The sequence below is a fragment of the Corticium candelabrum genome, chromosome 15 (genome assembly GCF_963422355.1).
Source record: "Corticium candelabrum chromosome 15, ooCorCand1.1, whole genome shotgun sequence".
Taxonomy (NCBI): domain Eukaryota; kingdom Metazoa; phylum Porifera; class Homoscleromorpha; order Homosclerophorida; family Plakinidae; genus Corticium; species Corticium candelabrum.
This window is the reverse complement of record NC_085099.1, coordinates 227113-248104: the sequence shown is the minus strand read 5'-3', so window position 1 is coordinate 248104 and position 20992 is coordinate 227113. Positions and strand designations below refer to the sequence as shown.

The 20992-nt window shown below is 43.9% G+C and overlaps 5 protein-coding genes across 6 annotated transcripts in view; 4 read left to right on the top strand and 1 right to left on the bottom strand.

The window, feature by feature from the left end:
* Positions 1-667: 667 nt before the first annotated feature.
* Positions 668-8222, top strand: LOC134190788 (uncharacterized). Its single transcript, XM_062659299.1, has 8 exons — positions 668-2206; positions 2396-2506; positions 2579-4243; positions 4348-4423; positions 5291-5367; positions 5444-5508; positions 5582-7058; positions 7464-8222. Exons 1-8 carry the CDS (start codon positions 765-767, stop codon positions 8053-8055), a joined length of 5505 nt encoding a protein of 1834 aa, XP_062515283.1. The 5' UTR covers positions 668-764; the 3' UTR covers positions 8056-8222.
* Positions 8223-8307: 85 nt separating this feature from the next.
* Positions 8308-19679, top strand: LOC134191115 (mucin-2-like). Of its 2 annotated transcripts, XM_062659685.1 has the most exons (2): positions 8308-8820; positions 16575-19679. In XM_062659685.1, the coding sequence occupies exon 2, from the start codon at positions 16697-16699 to the stop codon at positions 19319-19321; it is 2625 nt and encodes an 874-aa protein (XP_062515669.1). In that variant the 5' UTR covers positions 8308-8820; positions 16575-16696; the 3' UTR covers positions 19322-19679. The 2 variants fall into 2 exon arrangements, with proteins under 2 accessions (XP_062515669.1, XP_062515668.1); XM_062659684.1 differs by lacking the exon at positions 8308-8820 and having other exon boundaries at positions 16261-19679.
* On the top strand, positions 14741-15124 carry LOC134190786 (spondin-2-like). Its single transcript, XM_062659298.1, has one exon. It carries the CDS (start codon positions 14741-14743, stop codon positions 15122-15124), a length of 384 nt encoding a protein of 127 aa, XP_062515282.1.
* LOC134191116 (spondin-2-like) lies at positions 15125-16127 on the top strand. Its single transcript, XM_062659687.1, has one exon. The coding sequence runs from the start codon at positions 15184-15186 to the stop codon at positions 15847-15849; it is 666 nt and encodes a 221-aa protein (XP_062515671.1). The 5' UTR covers positions 15125-15183; the 3' UTR covers positions 15850-16127.
* A 985-nt stretch (positions 19680-20664) lies between the features above and the next one.
* Positions 20665-20992, bottom strand: part of LOC134191400 (kynurenine formamidase-like) — a 6451-nt gene continuing 6123 nt past the window's right edge. Inside the window, exons 10-11 of the mRNA XM_062660013.1 lie at positions 20936-20992; positions 20665-20866 (exon numbers count right to left, since the gene is read on the bottom strand). The exon at positions 20936-20992 is cut by the window's right edge and continues 51 nt beyond it. Coding sequence (XP_062515997.1) covers positions 20828-20866; positions 20936-20992 — 96 coding nt within the window. The 3' untranslated portion in view covers positions 20665-20827. The remainder of the gene's footprint in view (positions 20867-20935) is intronic.

Below are 20992 nucleotides of genomic sequence, written 5' to 3'. Positions count from 1 at the left end.
CGATTCACATGTAGACTGACAAACCAATAAATTGCACATATGTCTACCGTCTGCCGTACATTTTCGTGGGGATCGTGCTATCTGTAGAGCTTCTGGTCGCGAAATCAGTCCGTCTTCCACGCAGTCAGCGAGCAAACGAAATATTTCCAGCCTCTTCGTGGCGCTCATGTCACAAGACTCACAAAACGTGCCCAAACGTATATACGCAAGCGTCAAATATCAACTTTCCTCGGTGACATTTCAGTTTTTGAGCTGTCTATGGTGTGAATTACACCAGAACGTGTACCCTGTGGCCGCACGCCTGGAATTGCAAGAAGCGATTGATATAAATGCCCATATATTAGAGGGGCGAGATAATTTATTGCGGCCATTGTGCTAACGCGCGCTACAATTTGTATTCTATTGATATCAATTCAGCCGAGAACGGCGAACTGATATCAACCCGCCGCTACCGCATGACTGATATCCCGTATGTAATAGACTCGGAGTCACCAATCGTACTTTTTTAGAATTTTTTGTAACTCTGCCTTCCTTTCATCCTTTCATTGCGTGGTGTGTGTGTGTGTGTGTGTGTGGGTGTGTGTGTGTACGCGCGCGCTTGTGCCTGCGTGTATGTCACCATGGCAATGAACGAGTAGGCGTTGCTTGTCATATGATACATCCGGGTTTGAATGTTGTGCTAACTGTTCATCCGTGTTTCATACTAACGACAGGCAAGTTTCTGGTCAGTCTAGAAGCTACAATAACCAGGTGAAGTCGAACTAATGAAGATGAGAAGTTCGAATTCACTCAGTGCCCAACAACTGATCTTCATCGTCGGAATGTTTTCTCTGACAGCAACCAAGGCGTTGGCCGCCTGTACAGGACAAGGAACGTATGAGGTCACGTTTATGGGCCTATGGACAGCGTCTAGTCATCCTACAGATTATCCGTCTGATCCACATTGGTCTGGTCTGGTAGGAGGGAGTCACAACAGCAAATATCAAATGTGGGCTCCTGGAGGTACATCTACACCTGGAATGAAGAGTATGGCGGAAATTGGAGGACAATCAACTTTGCGTAGAGAAATGGGAGCTCAAGGAAGTAATGTTCTGGACACTGAGGCTTTGTCTAGTATATATCCTGGTACTGGCACTCGTAAAGGAAGTCTAGATGTTGATGGCAGCCATTCACTTGTTTCTCTTGTCAGTATGGTCGCTCCCAGTCCTGACTGGTTTGTAGGCGTTCATGATCTTGATCTGTGTAATGGAACGACGTGGACACAGTCGGTGACTGTTGACTTGTTTCCTTACGATGCAGGAACTGACAGTGGACTGAAATTCAACTCGGTCGACTCGATAACAAACCCCCAAGAGCCAATCCACCTTCTGACTGCAACAAATCCAAATAATAGCCAAAGCTCATTTTTTGGTGGTGTAAATCTTGTCAAAAGGTTTGCCTCTCTTGAGCTATCTCTGCAATCAGTGTCAACAGTGCCACCTCCTAGAGCATCACAACAACCTCTCACTTCCTGTCCAGGTAATAAAACATACAATGTCAATTTCACAACAATGTGGACAGCAGCAAGCCACCCCAAAGACTATCCTGCTGGTGATGCTCATTGGTCTGGACTGGTCGGTGGAAGTCATAACAGTGAGTATAGGATGTGGACAAGAGGTGGAATATCAACACCAGGAATGGAAAGGATGGCCGAGTTCGGACAACAGACTACTTTGTTGGATGAGATGAAGAAAGAGGGAAACAGAGTGCTTCAGACAATAGCTCTTAGTGGCATTGGGTCTGGTTCTGGATATCGAAGTGGAAACTTACTTGTTGATAGTGACCATTCATATGTGTCATTAGTCAGTATGATTGCTCCTAGTCCTGACTGGTTTGTTGGAATCCATGATGTAGATCTATGTGACAGATCTACATTCAAATGGAGAGAGACTGTAATTGTGAAATTACTACCATATGATGCTGGCACTGATACTGGACTAAAATTTAGATCTGCTAATGATGACACTCAGCCTAAAGCTCAAATCCATCTTCTGACAGGAACGATGCCTAATAACTCTGACAGCTCATTCTATGGATACGATCCTGTGCCACCGATGGCAACCATGACCATAACATTAGGAGCTGGTGAATCATCTGGAAACAATCGTGTGGCTGGAGAAATGATTATAATAATAAGTATTATGTCTGTGCTTGTTCTGTCAATGTAGTAGCTGTAGACCAGTATGTAGTGGTATTGTGACCACCAGACAAGCTGAAGTAGCATTAGCTAGTTATGTTGACTGATTAATGACATGGCTACTAAAGTGCTGTTTGTGATGAATTAGACAGTCTCGGTTAGCTCAGAGCCGTATATACAGTACAGTACGGCTCTGATCTCTATACACGTCTGATATAGCCCAGAGCGATATAGAAGCCACTGGCCTCGCGTACCCAAACTCCAGTGTTTGATATCAATCGAGACTGCACGTGATGATGTTGTGGAAGGAGTGTGGGAGAGAGTCCGGCGGTAAGGAAGGCAACGCCCCGACTTTCTCTCACGGTACAGTGTGGTCTAGGCAACGACGTGCTCGCGGTGACGAACAGGATTGATGATGATGTTGATCATTGTGTTGCTCATCACCTCTCTAACTGCCGTTTATGGAGCTTGTACAGGACAAGCGACATATGCCGTCACTTTCCAGACTGTCTGGACGGCGTCTAGTCATCCTAAAGATTATCCGTCTAGTGCACATTGGTCTGGTCTGGTAGGAGGGAGTCACAACAGTAAATATCAAATGTGGGTTGCTGGAGGTAAATCTACACTTGGAATGAAGAATATGGCGGAATTTGGAGGACAATCAACTTTGCTTAGTGAAATGAGAGCTCAAGGAAGTAATGTTCTGGACACTGAGGCTTTGTCTAGTATATATCCTGGTACTGGCACTCGTAAAGGGAGTCTAGATGTTGATGGCAGCCATTCACTTGTTTCTCTTGTCAGTATGGTCGCTCCCAGTCCTGACTGGTTTGTAGGCGTTCATGATCTTGATCTGTGTAATGGAACGACGTGGACACAGTCGATGACTGTTGACTTGTTTCCTTATGATGCAGGAACTGACAGTGGACTGAAATTCGCATCGGCCAACTCTGCAACAAGCCCCCAGGAGTCGATCTATCGTCTGACAGGAACAAATCCAAACAATGCTCAAAGCTCATTCTATGGATATAATCCAGTACCGAGAATGGCAACTCTAGGATTTGTTCGTACTTCGCTGACAACACCAACACAGCAACTGACAACACAACAGACAAAATCACAACTGACAGCAACAACACAACAGAAATTGTTAACAAATACCACCCAACTGACAACAGTGACAACGATTGAGAGAAGAACACCAAACACTACAGCAGCCACAACAGTGTCTACAGTAACTACACAGCAAACAGGAACAACGATACAAACAGCAACGACACAGACACCAGAAACACAGACACCAGAAACACAGACACCAGAAACACAAACGCCATCAACAGCATCACCACCAACCACACAATTGCTGCCAGGAAAATGCTTCGACAGTCCACCCTACAGTGTCCTGTTCAAAACCTCGTGGACACGCAGCAGTTATCCAAAAGACTTCCCTGCATCTGCACATTGGTCAGGATTAGTAGGAGCAAGTCACAATGCTGATTACACAATGTGGAATCCAGGAAACATATCGTCACTAGGAATAGAGCGAATGGCTGAGTTTGGACTATCGCTTGCTCTAGAAGATGAAATAAAGAGAGAGCAACGTGATGGCAATGTTCTTGCTCTGATCTCTCTGGATGGTATCGAGTTTGGTGTTGGATATCAGAGTGGAAACTTACGTGTTGACGGTAACCATTCATTAGTGTCTGTAGTCAGTAAGATTAGTCCTAGTCCGGACTGGTTTGTTGGAATTCATGGTGTCGACCTGTGCGACACAAAAATATCTCAATGGAAAGAGACAGTCAGTTTGGATCTATACCCTTATGATGCGGGCACAGACAGTGGACTGAAGTTCATATCTCCCAATAGCAACACAGATCCAGCTGAGCCGATCTATCGTTTGACAGGAACAATGCCCAACAACAATCAAAGCTCCTTTTATGGTTACAAGACATTGAAACCAATGGCTACGGTGACATTAACGTTAGGAGCTCAAGACCCATCAGGCAGTAACTGTTTAAAGGCAGGAATCATAACCGTTCTAATGATGTGGACGTTGCTGCTTGTGATATAGTAGCTGCTGCTATGCAATGACATGAAATGCACGACTAGCTAAGCATGTTTTTTACTCATTGGGGCTGTTTGTATCTAAAACATTGTACCTCTTTACGTCTAAGTCTTGATTGCCCTCATGCCAGAGAAATGAAGGTGGAACATGAGGATTGTAAACGAGTGTCTGTCAATGAGGCGATGGTTGTCGTGTACAAAGAGTTGATTGGTCTATAATTATGTTAAACGCAAGTATTCTCTAAGTCCCACTATGTTGAGACTCTTTGCCATACTACAATATACAGCAATTGAGGTTCACACAACAAGCCACCAGTGTGTTCTCCAAACGCTTTAGAGTCAAAAATTATCTAATATTTGTAATGTGTAAATTAAATTGAGAATGCAACATATTTAATATTTCACGCGTCGGTAATGACAAAGCACTATAGTGCTAGACCCTCTGCTGCTTAGCGTAGTAGGTGTACACTGTACTGTACGTACAAAGATACAATTCAAGGTCACGTGGGCGTCACTACATGCCAAACAGCTAATCGTGTTGTGTTGCTGACATAGCAATACTCGTGGAGTATAAACGCGTGCCTCTAATCATCCGTGCGTCATTGCAACACCTAGATAATAATTAACGGTATCCGTTCCTGTGACAATAAGCGCATGCGCAGTAGGCGTGGCGAGGCTACTACGCCGGGGCGTTACACCCTAGCTCTTCCGCGCCTCGCCTCAGGTACTAATTAGTACTGTACATGTATTCTGATCACCTACTAGATCAAGATCATAAGAGCTCTGCACTTTCTAACGTTCTAGGCGCCAGTAAAAGTTGGAAAAGTTGTTGCCTTGTCGTGAGACACCGCCTATGTACAGGTGCCACGCTCGAAAACGCTAGCAGTGCGCTTGTTGGGCGCTTACACTCATGAGTTTGTTGTACATATCATATCTAGTGGTGTAATTTTGGTCTACATAACGCGCCATAGCTATTAATGTGGCTACAGCTGCGGATACTAGGTAAGCGAGCTATACACAAATATAGTCATATAGTCTCATTCTTGTAAAAAGGTGACCGCGTTACATGAGGGAGATGCCGAAGGGTTAGATTTCTACTCACTGGGTGACAGCAACATCAGTACATCATTGTGAATGAGACTAAATTTAGAAGTGAAACAGTAGCTCTAGAGATCTACACTGTGTGAAATTCTATATATGCTGTAGGTTGAGCGGCATGCAGCACGTGATTCACGATGATAAAGCCGTTCGTGTTTGTGTGGGAAGTTTCAGTAATCTGAGAGAAAGACAACGCCCTATAACGAGTGGAATCTCTGCGCGCACGTTGGCAATTCTGTGCATGACTGAGAATGAGTGGAAGTTCTAGAACAGGATTGATGGTGATGTTAGTCATTGTGTTGCTCTTCACCTCTCTAACTGCCGTCTTTGGCGCTTGTACGGGACAAGCGACGTATGAGGTCACTTTCCAGACTCTCTGGACGGCGTCTAGTCATCCTAAAGATTACCCGTCTACAGCACATTGGTCTGGTCTTGTAGGAGGGAGTCACAACAGCAGCTATCAAATGTGGGTTGCTGGAGGACAATCTACACCTGGAATGAAGAGTATGGCGGAATTTGGAGGAAAATCAACTTTGAACAATGAAATGAGAGCTCAAGGAAGTAATGTTCTGGACACTCTGTCTTTCACTGTTATATCTGCTGGTACTGGCACTCGTAAAGGGAGTCTAGATGTTGATGGCAGCCATTCACTTGTTTCTCTTGTCAGTATGGTTGCTCCCAGTCCTGACTGGTTTGTAGGCGTTCATGATCTTGATCTGTGTAATGGAACGACGTGGACACAGACGATGACTGTTGACTTGTTTCCTTATGATGCAGGAACTGACAGTGGACTGAAATTCACATCGGCCGACTCCGCAACAAACCCCCAGGAGCCGATCTATCGTCTGACAGGAACAGATCCAAACAATACGCAAAGCTCATTCTATGGATATGATCCAGTATCGAGAATGGCAACTCTAGGATTTGTTCTAAGATCTCCAACACCAACACAACAAGTTGTTCCAGTGAACACATCAACTGCAAGCATTCCATCAAACACACCATCAAGCTCACCGACTCCTCGCACTCGATGTCCTGGAACTCAAACATATAATGTGAAGTTTACGACGCTGTGGACAGCACAGACATACCCAAAAGACTATCCTGGTGATGCTCATTGGTCTGGATTAGTGGGTGGAAGTCACAACAGCCGCTACGTCATGTGGATGCCAGGTAGCAAGGCGACACGAGGGATCGAGGTTATGGCTGAGACAGGAAACCAATCTCCCCTGTTGAGTGAAATGAGAGCACAGGGAAGCAACATTCTTGAAACTGTAGCTCTCAATGGCATTGGAAGTGGGACTGGAAATCGAAGCACGAATTTAGGTCTTAATGGTGACCACTCACAAGTGTCTCTAGTCAGCATGATTGCTCCTAGTCCTGACTGGTTTGTTGGAATTCATAGTGTAGACATGTGTAACACAGCTACGTTTGAATGGAGAGACGGAGACACTATCGACTTATTTCCTTACGATGCAGGTACTGACGATGGACTGAAGTTTGACTCAAGCAATGACGACACAAATCCAAAAGGTGACATCACCCGTTTGACTGGATCGATGCCCAATAATGCTCAGAGTTCATTCTATGGATATCAACAACTGCAACCGATTGCTCAAATGAAGCTGACCAAAGGAGCCGGAGTAGAATCAGGAAGTAGTCGTGTTATGGCAGGAATCATGACCATCACATCTGCATGTTTGTTGTTGTTTGTTTTAGTGTGAACACGTAAGCTGTTGGTTGCTGGAACAGCTAGACAATTTGTCATGCTTGATGTTGCTTGTCAGCCATTGTCGATCTGTAGCCATTGTTGTTAGATGTTGCTGTTTGGCCATGCATGCATGCACAATGTGCAAACATTTATTGGAATGTCTAAGGCATCAGTATAATGTAATATGGTGCATGGTGGATACTCTTGATCAAATATTGTTAGTGTCTCAGATTATAATGGTTTTTAACCTGTATCGAGAATGGCGACTCTAGGATTTGTTCGTACTTCGCTGACAACACCAACACGACAGCCAACAACACAACAAACAACAACATTACAGTCAACAACAGAACAGCCGACAACACAACAGTCAACAACAAAAGTCATCTTCTGTTAACGTTTCTGTTGCATGTCTAGGACAAGGACATATGCTGTCACTTTCCAGACTATCTGGACGTCGAATAGTCATCCTAAAGATTATCCGTCTAGTGCACATTGGTCTGGTCTGGTAGGAGGGAGTCACAACAGCAAATATCAAATGTGGGTTGCTGGAGGACAATCTACACCTGGAATGAAGAGTATGGCGGAATTTGGAGTACAATCAACTTCGCTTAGAGAAATGAGAGCTCAAGGAAGTAATGTTCTGGTCACTGAGGCTTTGTCTAGTATATATCCTGGTACTGGCACTCATAAAGGGAGTCTAGATGTTGATGACAGCCATTCACTTGTTTCTCTTGTCAGTATGGTTGCTCCAAGTCCTGACTGGTTTGTAGGCGTTCATGATCTTGATCTGTGTAATGGAACGACGTGGACACAGTCGATGACTGTTAACTTGTTTCCTTATGATGCAGGAACTGACAGTGGACTGAAATTTGCATCGACGAACTTTGCAACAAACCCCCAGGAGTCGATCTATTATCTGACAGGAACAAATCCAAACCATGGGCAAAGCTCATTCTATGGATATAATCCAGTACCGAGAATGTCAACTCTAAGATTCGTTCAGTGAAGTGGTATAGCGAGCATGCGCTTTAGGTGTGACTGCGGTTTGCGTACGTGTTATATTAGTCTGGCGTAAACTTTTAGCGTTGAGTGCACTTGTGCAGTAGAGTACGTGTCGTTCACTGTAGCAGAATAGATTCTGGTATAACCGGTCCACTGAGTCGGTATACGCGATATACTTAGCCTAGACTACAGCGGAGTAGTGTACGGCTGGCGATCATGTAGACTCGAGCCAGTCTCTCCCCGCCTTCGTCATTCCCCGGATTGTCAATCCTCGCACTCTCCGCTAGTAATCATGAACTATACAACAATTGGCGACGAGGATATGCTCGAAGAGTGGCGAAGAGTACGTAGCCTCAAGAAGATCGGTACGACACTGAGGAGCACCGATACAGTTGCGACAAGAGATTGTCATTGAACGATAGGAGTTCGAATTATCAGAGTAAACACACGACCGTATGGCTGCTGCAAGTTATCATGGACGTTTGGCGGAGTTCAGCCCAGGAATTGACACCGTAGAGGACTATAAAGAGAGGTTAATTCTTCTTGTATTGTACGGCTAACTCGATCGAAGATGGAGACAAGCAGAAGGCCGTGTTCTTGACGAGCATCGGAGGGACAACCTACACTCTATTGAAGAACCTAGTAAGACCGCGACTGCCGCAAGATCTCGAGTTGGAGGCGCTGATTGACGTGCTAAAGAGGCACTACCAGCCCAAAGTAGTCGTCATAGCGGAGCGATTCAAGTTCTTCAAAAGACAACAGCGAGAAGGTGAGTCAATCGCTGTCTATTTGTCTGAGCTGCGTCGGTTAGCGAAGGACTGCGAGTTTGGGGAGTATCTGACCTGCCAACCTAGCAGTGTCAAAATGCGTGAGTTTGCAGGAAAAAATGCGGGAGAACGCGGGAGTTTCAAAATTTTTGGACACGCCTACAATAGCATTAATATCAGTAAATTTATATCGTAATAAGTGTTAAATAATATATATAAATAATATCTAATTATCAAAATTTAAGTATTTGCATGCCCGGTTGGAGTAGAAGCCATTAATTAATTTAATTATAGCGCAACAAATGTTTAACGGATTGATTAATGTGCCTAATTAGCGACACACAGCATCAACATCAATTACTAAACATAATAGTTATTTAATTAAACACAGACCTTGTACTGTAGGTACTACTGCCTGTTATAAAAATCTAAAAGCAAAGCACATGCACAATCTCGTGGCTAGTTGGGATGGTCTGGATTCTATTTTCTTGTAGCCTTCTTCGATCGCTTTTCCAGCAATATATATGGTAATCAGGTAGCCAGCCCCTCCCTCTTTTCCACGTCTGACCGACTCCTCATTCTATGTCGGTACAGTATTTTGACCAAGTATGCTAGGAAAGAGCCGGATGAAGAGAGGAGCTGACAAATGGAAATTGATATTGGAATATCAAGTATGTGCGTACACATGAATGTACTAAAATGGTAGGGTCACAGTTACAGAGAACAGGCGCGTCTATCATTTTGTTCACACCCATCAATGGTCAGAATGCGGGAGATTTGATGCCAAATGTGGGTAGGCGGGAGAAGGGTCCCAAATGCGGGAGTCTCCCGCTCAATGCGGGAGAGTTGGCAGCTCTGGAGTATTTACAAACCCCGCTACGCAACCAACTCGTATGTGGGTTGAATAGTGAAGCACTAGACTCAAGCCAGTCTCTCCCTGCCTTCGTCATTCCCCGGATTGTTAATCCTCGCATCAGTTCATTTATGTCAAAACGCGGTTGTAACATGTCCATTCACTACCAAGAATCAATTGGCGCGCCGGTAGCCTCGTACACCAAAGCGCATTCGCTGCAGTGGCTAAGTTCCCAAACCTCATTCAAAAAAAATTGCACGGCGAGGATTGACAATTCGGGGAATGACGAAGGCGGGGAGAAACTGGCTCGAGTCTAGTGAAGCACTACAAAGGAAAGTGTTGGCAGAGGCAGACCTTACATTAGATAGGGCTCTGCAAATATCACAGGCATTTGAAGCAGCGAGACAGGAGACTAGGGTTCTTCGTGGGAGTGCACCACAAGGTCCGCCTGCTCTGAAGTCTGAGACCACGTACATTGTTCGGAAAGACACAACAGGTGTCACTACGGAAACCATGAAACACGGAAGTGGTGGCGAACAAGCATGTCACCGATGTGGAACGAAACGGCATACGCCACAGAATTGTAGATTTAAGACACAAATGTGCCATTCTTGCAAGGGACAGGGGCATATTAGTCGAGTATGCCGGAAGAGAATGCAGAGTAGAGATTCCAAAGATGCAACACGTGCAAAGGGGAAACCCCGAACTACCCATCACGTAGACGAGGAATCACTTAGTGCTGTTTATAGTATCTCGGACAAGAGAGGTGTCACAGTGGAAATGGACGTTACTGGAAGACAGATAGAGTTAGAAATCGATACTGGAGCAACAGTTACGTTATCCCCACTAGTACATATCAGAAGTACTTGAAACATATACAGCTGCCCCCAAGTACCACCAGATTGCACGGGTACAATGGACAGCTCTTGAACATGCAAGGAGACGCGGAAGTTCCTGTAAGATATATAAGGGACAGCAAGTAAATGTAAAGTTTCATGTGGTACAAGTAAAGAACAAGCCCGTCATTCTAGGTAGAGACTGGTTGAAACATTTTAGACTAGATTGGGATTCAATCTTCACTGTACAGAAATTTCAGGCAATAGACCCAGTGGAAACCTTTCCACAGTTGTTTGGCATTGGGGTAGGTACATTGGTTGGATATCAGGCTAACATCATGTTGAATACAGATGCCAAACCAAAGTTTCATCGACCCAGACCGATTCCATATGCCTTGCATACTAAGGTCGATGCTGAAATCGAACGGATGCGGAAGGAAGGTATCCTGAAACCAGTAGAGAAGAGTGAATGGGCAGCACCCGTCGTGGTACAGTAGTCCCTCCCATTTGCGACCACCCCTAGAGTCTGTTAAATTTGGTCGGAAAACAGAGGTGAGTCTCTCACAGAGGTGCACGTGACATCTCTAATTGTGCCGGTGACTACTGTCTGTTCCCCATAAGTGTGAACTTTGAAAATCATCAATATCTCTGCTGTTTAGTGGACTCGCGATGATCTCGGTATTGTTAGAAACCGCTAGGTCTGGCATTTCTGTTTATCAAATTATCTAAGACTTTCCTGCAAAGCAAACGGAAGGATAATACTTGTGCATATCAAACACAAACGGGTGGAGCAATGGCTATTATCCAATTATCTTGTAAGACCAACAGATCAGCAACTGGAACCATTTAAGATAATTGGTATAACATGGTTCAACTGGAGCAGCTCTTAGTGCTCTAATAAGCACACCTGGTGTGACCTCTACTTCATTACTCACTTCCAAGTTTACGCTTATGGTGAACAGACAGTAGTTCTTAGACACACTTTAAGCATGTGATGTTCTTACTACTGTACACACGCGACTTCTACAATAGAGCACATACTGAACTATACGTGTTTGTCCACTGTTAGAGACTGAAACCAACTTTCTAGTGTACTTTGCTCATTTATCATGTATTATAGTGACTGTTAATGATCAAGAGAAATACTGTGCGGTAAATGTTCTACTTGAAAAATCACTGTGATTCTACTTTGTATATTGAACATCTGTGAGGTACGTTGTAATTTTTCCACAATTGTTTGACTTTTCAAAATCAGCTGCAACAATTCAGCGTTATCGTGTGCTACAGCAAAGTCCCTAAGTTGGTGTAAGTGAACAGCAGCCTCCCTCTCAGACAGACATTCACTGGTATCATCACCCTCTCCCTCAGCATCGTCTTCCACGTATGTGTCAGACTCATTTTGGGTTTCCTTATCTTCGTTAACAGCACGCTCGAGTGCCCTTTGCTCCCAATCTACATTTTCTTCAGTATAGGAAGTGGCCAGCTCCTGGTCACAGTTTGAGTACTCAGCCCATGTTGTACCAGCAGAATGCACCAGAAACTGTAGATCCATTTCAAGATTCACTTCTTCTCCAGCTGTTTTGTTTTCTTCCTCCCTCACACTCGACTCCACAAACCCACACTTTTCAAAACACCTAGTAATGGTAGATGGTTGAACAGCATCTCAAGCTCTCCTTAGGAACATGATGGCATCAAGAATATTGACACTTTTTACCAAGTCTAATGCACATGTTGCTTCATCCATTCTGGCCAAGATGCTGTGTAGCAGTTGTTTTCGATAGTGCATCTTCACAGTTTGTATGATGCCTGCATCACAGGGCTGAAATCGAGATGTGGTGTTGGGTGGTAGAAAGACTAATTTTACGTTACTGCGGACAACATGTGGATGGGCAGATCAGTTGTCCACAAATAGCTAGATTGACCGGTTTTCACTTTTCATCTTAATGTTCACGGTGTTGAGCCGAGATTGAAAGAGGTCACTTGTCATCGACGCTTTTTTGTTTGCTGCATAAGTCACAGGAAGACAAGCTGTCACTCCTCTGAAACAGCGTGGATTTGCTGAGCGTCCAATTACAAGAGGTGTCAATTTTTCACCCACAGCAGAGCATGCAAGTAAAGCAGTTATTCTCTCTTTAGCCTTCTTACTTCCTTTAGCTTCATCGCCCTTCACAACCATGGATCTGGAGGGCAAAGCTCTGTAGAACAGAGCCGTTTCATCGGCGTTAAATATGTCCCTCAGCTCATAGCCCTCACATAGAGATTGCAATCAGCGGGACCAGTCGTCAACTACACTGGCATCTACATCAGCGGCTTCACCATGCAGACAAGCACGACAAGCGTACATTGTGTCTAGTCATCCACTTTTCTAACCAGCCATTGGAACCAGAAAATGCACTATGACCCAGCTTTTCAGCGTACACGAGTGCTCTTTCTTGTATCAAACGACTGCTGACGGGAATGTTCCTTGAACGGGCCTCAACAAACCACTCCAGACAGCATGGTCAATGTCGTCAAACTGCACCTTCCTACTCTGATACTTCTGTTTAGGGCCACTCCGGCAAGTCTCCCATTGCCGTCTAATGCTTTTTCTCTCTCTTACCATAGATTGAACTTGCATCTTTCCTACGTCCATCTCAACTGCTACACAGCGACAGCTTTTGCCCTATTCAACTTTTTCAATTACACGAATCTGATGTCCCAGAGTTAGAACCTTGTGCTTCTGAGACATAGCTTCCGACAAGAGTTCACACGTGCACTCAAACAGTTACGGACTTCCCGGATCTGTTCATCAGTATTGAACATGCGCAGAGTCCTGGTTGGTCGCTAAAAGAGGTGCACGTGACACATTTTGGTGGTCGCTGGTCGCGTTACGGAGGTGGTCGCTCATAGGAGATACCTGCTATACAAATTTGGACCGAGCACAGTCAATGTGGTCACAAATAGGAAGTGGTCGCAGATGAGAGGGGTCGCAAATGGGAGGGACTACTGTAGTTCAAAAGGGGATGGAAATGTTAGAATATGTGGCGACTACAAGGTCACCATCAACCCCTATATTGATTTGGATCAATATCCGATGCCGAATCCAGATGACTTGTTTTCGACCTTAGCAGGAGGGAAGAAATTTTCTCGTTTAGATCTCAAACAGGCCTATCAACAGATGTTAGTAGACCCCAGAAGTCAGCAATACCTAACCATTAATACACACAAGGGCATGTTTACGTACACAAGGATGCCATTTGGCATAAGCTCAGCACCCAGTATATAGCAACGAGCTATAGATAACGTTCTATCAGGACTGGACGGAGTCATCTGCTATACCTAGATGATATTCTAATAGTGGGCAACAGTGATGAACAGCATAACCAAAGGTTATTCAAGGTCTTGGAAAGACTGAACCAAGCCAGAATTAAGCTAAAAATGGAAAAATGTGAATTTGACAAGTCTAAGGTAGAATATTTGGGGCATGTGGTGAGTGCAGAAGGCATATCCCCATCTCGAAGTAAGATGGAAGCGATTCAAAATGCACCTGACCCTAGTAACGTGACTGAATTGAAGGCTTTCTTGGGACTTCTAAATTATTATGGGAAGTTCTTACCAACTTTGTCATCGACATTACAACCACTGTATATCTTATTGAAGAAACAGCAACGTTGGAAGTGGTTGGATCAACAGAGAAAGGCATTCCGGCAAGCAAAACAAACACTAGTGAAATTGGACTTACTAGTACATTATGATTTGGGTAAGCCCATCAAGTTAAGTTGTGATGCTTCACCATATGGAGTAGGAGCGTGTCTAAGTCATGTCATGGAAGATGGCACCGAACGCCCAGTCACATTTGCATCACGAACACTAGCTCCAGCTGAGAAGAATTATGCTCACTTATAGAAAGAGGCCCTAGCCTTGATTTATGGAGTACCTGATGGGAAGGAAATTTACGCTAGTAATCGATCATCGACCGCTACTGAGGATTCTAGGAGCTAAGGAAGGACACCAACACAACAGCCAACAACACAACAAACGAAAACACAACAACAGACAACACAACAAACAACACAACAGTCAACAACACAACAGCCAACAACACAACAGCCGACAACACAACAAACAACAACACGGCAGTTAGCAACACAACAACAACAGACTATCTGGACGTCGACTAGTCATCCTAAAGATTATCCGTCTAATGCACATCGGTCTGGTCTGGTAGGAGGGAGTCACAACAGCAAATATCAAATGTGGGTTGCTGGAGGACAATCTACACCTGGAATGAAGAGTATGGCAGAATTTGGAGGACAATCAACTTTGAACAATGAAATGAGAGCTCAAAGAAGTAATGTTCTGGACACTCTGTCTTTCACTGTTATATATGCTGGTACTGGCACTCGTAAAGGGAGTCTAGATGTTGATGGCAGCCATTCACTTGTTTCTCTTGTCAGTATGGTCGCTCCCAGTCCTGACTGGTTTGTAGGCGTTCATGATCTTGATCTGTGTAATGGAGCAACGTGGACACAGTCGATGACTGTTGACTTGTTTCCTTATGATGCAGGAACTGACAGTGGACTGAAATTTGCATCAGCCAACTCTGCAACAAACCCCAGGAGCCGATCTATCGTCTGACAGGAACAAATCCAAACAATGCACAAAGCTCATTCTATGGATATGATCCAGTACCAAGAATGGCAACTCTAGGATTCGTTCTAAGATCCCCAACACCAACTCCTTGCACTCAATGTCCTGGAACTCAAACATATAATGTGAAGTTTACGACACTGTGGACGGAACAGGCATACCCAAGAGAGTATCCTGGTGATGCTCATTGGTCTGGATTAGTGGGTGAAAGTCACGACAGTCGCTACATCATGTGGAATCCAAGTGGCAAGGCGGCACGAGGTATCGAGATTATGGCTGAGACAGGAAAACAATCTATCCTGTTGAGTGAGATGGCAGCACAGGGAAACAACGTTCTTGCAACTATAGCTCTCAGTGGCATTGGAAGTGGGACTGGAAATCGAAGCACAAATTTACGTCTTGATTGTGACCACTCACAAGTGTCTCTAGTCAGCATGATTGCTCCTAGTCCTGACTGGTTTGTTGGAATTCATAGTGTAGACATGTGTAACACAGCTACGTTTGAATGGAGAGACGGAGACACTATCGACTTATTTCCTTACAATGCGGGTACCGACGATGGACTGAAGTTTGACTCAAGCAATGACGACACAAATCCAAAAGGTGACATCACCCGTTTGACTGGATCGATGCCCAATAATGCTCAGAGTTCATTCTATGGATATCAACAACTGCAACGGATTGCTCAAATGAAGTTGACTAAAGGAGCCTGAATAGAATCAGGAAGTAGTCGTGTTATGGCAGGAATCATGACTATATCACATCTGCATGTTTGTTGTTGTTCGTTTTAGTGCATGTGAACACGTAAGCTGTTGGTTGCTGGAACAGCTAGACAATTTGCCGTGCTTGATGTTGCTTGTCAGCTGTTGTCAATCTGCTAACCGTTGTTGTTGTGTTGCTGTTTGGCCATGCATGCATGCACAATGTGCAAACATTTATTGGAAGTCTAAGGCATCAGTATACTGTAATATGGTACATGGTGGATACCCTTGATCAAGTATTGTTATAGTGCCTCAGATTATCAAGACTAATGGCTGCATGGGTATATGTCTACACATATTTTAATGGCACTCTAGCTTCTACACTGCATGCGCAAAACATACATCATGCATGCATGTCATTGTCTGCATGCAACAACTCAATCTGTTTGTGTATTGGTGTTTGTATTTCCTAGAGAGAGTGAGAGACCTTTTCCTGTTGGGTGCATGATGTAACATGATCTAACGGAAAAGCACGTGAGTGTGAAAGACTATCCGTGAGACAGACCCGCCCGTTTTATAATTAGTTTGCATGCTCATTGCGTTCACGTGTAAAACCGTCTAGAAAACACCAGTGTTCACAATGGTGGCGAAAGCAGGGTTGCAAACTCTAATGTCTACTGCAGTACTGATGATCTTGTTGTCTGCTTCTTCTGTTAATGTTTCTGCTGCATGTCTAGGACAAGGGACATATGCCGTCACTTTCCAGACTATCTGGACGTCCGCTAGTCATCCTAAAGATTATCCGTCTAGTGCACATTGGTCTGGTCTGGTTGGAGGGAGTCACAACAGCAAATATCAAATGTGGGTTGCTGGAGGTAAATCTACACTTGGAATGAAGAATATGGCGGAATTTGGAGGACAATCAACTTTGCTTAGTGAAATGAGAGCTCAAGGAAGTAATGTTCTGGACACTGAAGCTTTGTCTAGTATATATCCTGGTACTGGCACTCGTAAAGGGAGTCTAGATGTTGATGGCAGCCATTCACTTGTTTCTCTTGTCAGTATGGTCGCTCCCAGTCCTGACTGGTTTGTAGGCGTTCATGATCTTGATCTGTGTAATGGAACGACGTGGACACAGTTGATGACTGTTGACTTGTTTCCTTATGATGCAGGAACTGACAGTGGACTGAAATTCGCATCAGCCAACTCTGCAACGAGCCCCCAGGAGCCGATCTATCGTCTGACAGGAACGAATCCAAACAATGCACAAAGCTCATTCTATGGATATAATCCAGTACCAAGAATGGCGACTCTAGGATTTGTTCGTACTTCGCTGACAACACCAACACGACAGCCAACAACACAACAACAGACAACACAACAAACAACAACACGACAGTCAACAACAGAACAGCCAACAACACAACAACAGACAACACAACAGTCATCTTCTGTTAACGTTTCTGCTGCATGTCTAGGACAAGCGACATATGCTGTCACTTTCCAGACTATCTGGACGTCGGCTAGTCATCCTAAAGATTATCCGTCTAGTGCACATTGGTCTGGTCTGGTAGGAGGGAGTCACAACAGCAAATATCAAATGTGGGTTGCTGGAGGTAAATCTACACTTGGAATGAAGAATATGGCGGAATTTGGAATACAATCAACTTTGCTTAGTGAAATGAGAGCTCAAGGAAGTAATGTTCTAGGCACTCTGGCTTTGTCTGTTATATTTCCTGGTACTGGCACTCGTAAAGGGAGTCTAGATGTTGATGGCAGCCATTCACTTGTTTCTCTTGTCAGTATGGTCGCTCCCAGTCCTGACTGGTTTGTAGGCGTTCATGATCTTGATCTGTGTAATGGAACGACGTGGACACAGTCGATGACTGTTGACTTGTTTCCTTATGATGCAGGAACTGACAGTGGACTGAAATTCGCATCAGCCAACTCTGCAACAAGCCCCCAGGAGCCAATCTATCGTCTGACAGGAACGAATCCAAACAATGCACAAAGCTCATTCTATGGATATAATCCAGTACCGAGAATGGCGACTCTAGGATTTGTTCGTACTTCACTGACAACACCAACACGACAGCCAACGATACAACAAACGAAAACACAACAACAGACAACACAACAAACAACAACACAACAGTCAACAACAGAACTACCGACAACACAACAGTCAACAACACAACAGCTGACAACACAACAAACAACACAACAGCCGACAAGACAACAGCCGACAACACAACAAACAACAACACAAACAACAACACTACAAACAACAACACAACAGTTAACAACACAGCAACCAACAACACAACAGTCAACAATAAAGCAGTCAACAACACAACAGCCGACATCACAACAAACAACAACACAACAGCCAACAACACAACAGCCGACAACACAACAACAAACAACAAAACAACAAACAGCAACACAACAGCTAACAACACAACAGCTAACAGCACAACAGCAGACAACACAACAACAAAAAACACAGCAACCAATACAACAGACAACACAACAGACAACACAACAGACAACAGTACAACAAACAATATCAACGACACTGTCACAACAAACAACAACACAGCAAACACCACAAGCAACTACTTCTATACCAACACAAACACCTAACACAACAGACACACCTACCGCATCTCAACCAACAGAAACTACGTCTGCATCAAATACAAACACGCCAAGAACAACCACACAACACCAAACAACATCAACACCAAGACAAGGACAATCAGCAGCTCCGTCTCGCGGCTGTACCGGCCAAGCAACATATCAAGTCACGTTCAAAACACTGTGGACAAGAGACCGTTTTCCAAAAGATTTCCCTTCCAGTGCCCATTTTTCAGGTCTAGTCGGTGCTAGTCACAACAGCGAGTACACCATGTGGAGACAAGGACAAACAGCCACCAGAGGAATAGAAACAATGGCTGAACTCGGCAAGCAAGTTGTGCTGCTACTAGAATTCGAACAACACGGCAATAACATGCTGGAGTATCTAGCATTTAAAGGGATAGGACAAGGTGAGGGACAACGGAGTGGCACAATCGATGTGGACAATGCACACCGTCTTGTCTCTCTAGTCAGTATGATTGCTCCGAGTCCGGACTGGTTTGTGGGAATCCACGACGAAAACATGTGTGACAATTCAGGCTGGGTAACGTTCCGTACGTATGAGCTATTTCCATACGATGCGGGCACTGATAGTGGACTCAAGTTTCTGTCACCAGATGTTGACACACAACCAAAGGAAGGTGTTCACCGTCTAACCAACTCGGTACCAAACATCACTGATAGTTCGTTCTATGGTACCAATCAAGTGCCACACATTGCAACTCTCACCTTCAATCTGATGAGCGTGAAGACATCTGGAGCGGCTCACGAAACGTCGAGAGTAGCACACGTTGTTGCTGTCCTGTTAGCAGTGGCAGTTTTCGGGCAAATGTGGACATACTGAGATATCAATATACACAACATACACAGACGTATACATCTAGTGCGATAATTAGTTTACAATTTGGTATGCTGTTTGTGTTTACTAGATAATTGATATCAATGTAAACCATTGTCATATGTTTGGCATTTAGTACGTTATAATCTCGTTTCTGTCACGTACGATTTTTATATACAAAGGACTAGATATTGATGCATGACATGTATACCTAAAGTTTGATTAGTCTGTCACCTGTCAATTCATTTCTCAGTTGTATATGCATCAATCTGTCTACGACACTTAGAAAATCTATGGTTAGGTTGTCAGTTTGATATTGATATACATTCATGCATTCATGTGTCTAATTGCTCATGCAGTTGCATGTCAGTCAAAATATATGAATTGAATAAAAATGTTTAATTAAACATACTTTGTACTAGCTACATGTTACTGTGTACAGATAACCTTTGTATACACTGTATATGTTATGCGCAAAGCATGCATGCATGGACAAACCGTAGATTACTAGTTTTTTTCCGGGTAATTTTGAGGGTTAGGGTTAGAGGCCAGGGTTAGGGTACGGGTTACGTGTTAGGGTTATAGAATGAGGGTGAGGGTGAGGGTGAGGGTTAGAGTTACGGTTATAGGGTTATAAGGTTATGGGTTAGAGTTACGGGTTAGGGTTACAGGACCATATCCAGGAATTTTTGAAAGAGAGGGTTCACCTGCATGGTAGCAGTTATTTATAGCATTACTAATTTTCTTTTTTCTAATGAAATTATATAAAATTATTGAACCACGCCTATTGAAAAAGAAGGGGTTGCAACCCCTGAACCCCCTCTGGATCCGGCCCTGGGTTAGGGCTTGCATGGGTTATAAGGTTATAGGGCTATATGCATGGTTGTACAGGGTTAGGGTTAACGTTAGGATTAGAATTTAGTGTTAAGGTTAGGGCTAGGCCTAGAGGCCCAATATAGGGTTATGAGTTAGGGTTAGTGTTAGAATTAGGGTTAGGGCTGGAGTTTGGGTTAGGTATACACGGTTTGTCAATCCATATGGTTTATACATGCATGCATGCACATCTCTTTATTATGTCTACATTAACATCCCCACCCAACATTCCCAACAACCCATTCAACTACAAACATGTATCCATGCACTATCGCTAAATTCAAACGTTATAAACCAACCAAGCATATAATATGCATGACTATATAATTTGTCAAATAATATGTTGTGTTAAAGACTTTGATAATGGCACGTGATTTATTGCAGTAATCTCCATGCTATATAGCTTAGACTAAGTGTATGGTATTGAGAGACCGAGAGTTTCAAAAGCAAGCGTATGTATCGATATATCACCATCTACAGCATTGTTAGTATACGTCATTGTATCTTGGAAATACAGACCTATTGAGTGCCCATTATTAATATCATCAGTTTTGTATATTTAAATATCACAATCAATAACAACAAACAAATGAAAAACAGATAACAAATTGTATTCAAACATAAAGGCCCGCACTTTCTTCACAAGCTAGTCTGCATCCCCATCATTGACAGAATCGTCTGTACAAACGAGCATTCAACGTACACAGTGACTCAAAGAAAAGAAGACAGTGAGTGTATTGCGTTTACCTGGGTGAGCTCAAAATGAGGATCGGACAGTCTTTCTGCCACATTGAAGTGATCGAC

What these genes read in the sequence shown, in the direction of transcription:
- LOC134191115 (XM_062659684.1), top strand. Translation starts at nt 16,478, where the DNA reads ATGGTGGCGAAAGCAGGGTTGCAAACTCTAATGTCTACTGCAGTACTG.
- LOC134191116 (XM_062659687.1), top strand. Translation starts at nt 15,184, where the DNA reads ATGGCAACTCTAGGATTCGTTCTAAGATCCCCAACACCAACTCCTTGC.
- LOC134190786 (XM_062659298.1), top strand. Translation starts at nt 14,741, where the DNA reads ATGTGGGTTGCTGGAGGACAATCTACACCTGGAATGAAGAGTATGGCA.
- LOC134190788 (XM_062659299.1), top strand. Translation starts at nt 765, where the DNA reads ATGAAGATGAGAAGTTCGAATTCACTCAGTGCCCAACAACTGATCTTC. An exon ending in GTGCTTGTTCTGTCAATGTA is followed by an intron (nt 2,207 to 2,395) that starts GTAGCTGTAGAC and finishes CGTCTGATATAG; the next exon opens with CCCAGAGCGATATAGAAGCC. An exon ending in AGCAACATCAGTACATCATT is followed by an intron (nt 5,368 to 5,443) that starts GTGAATGAGACT and finishes TATATGCTGTAG; the next exon opens with GTTGAGCGGCATGCAGCACG.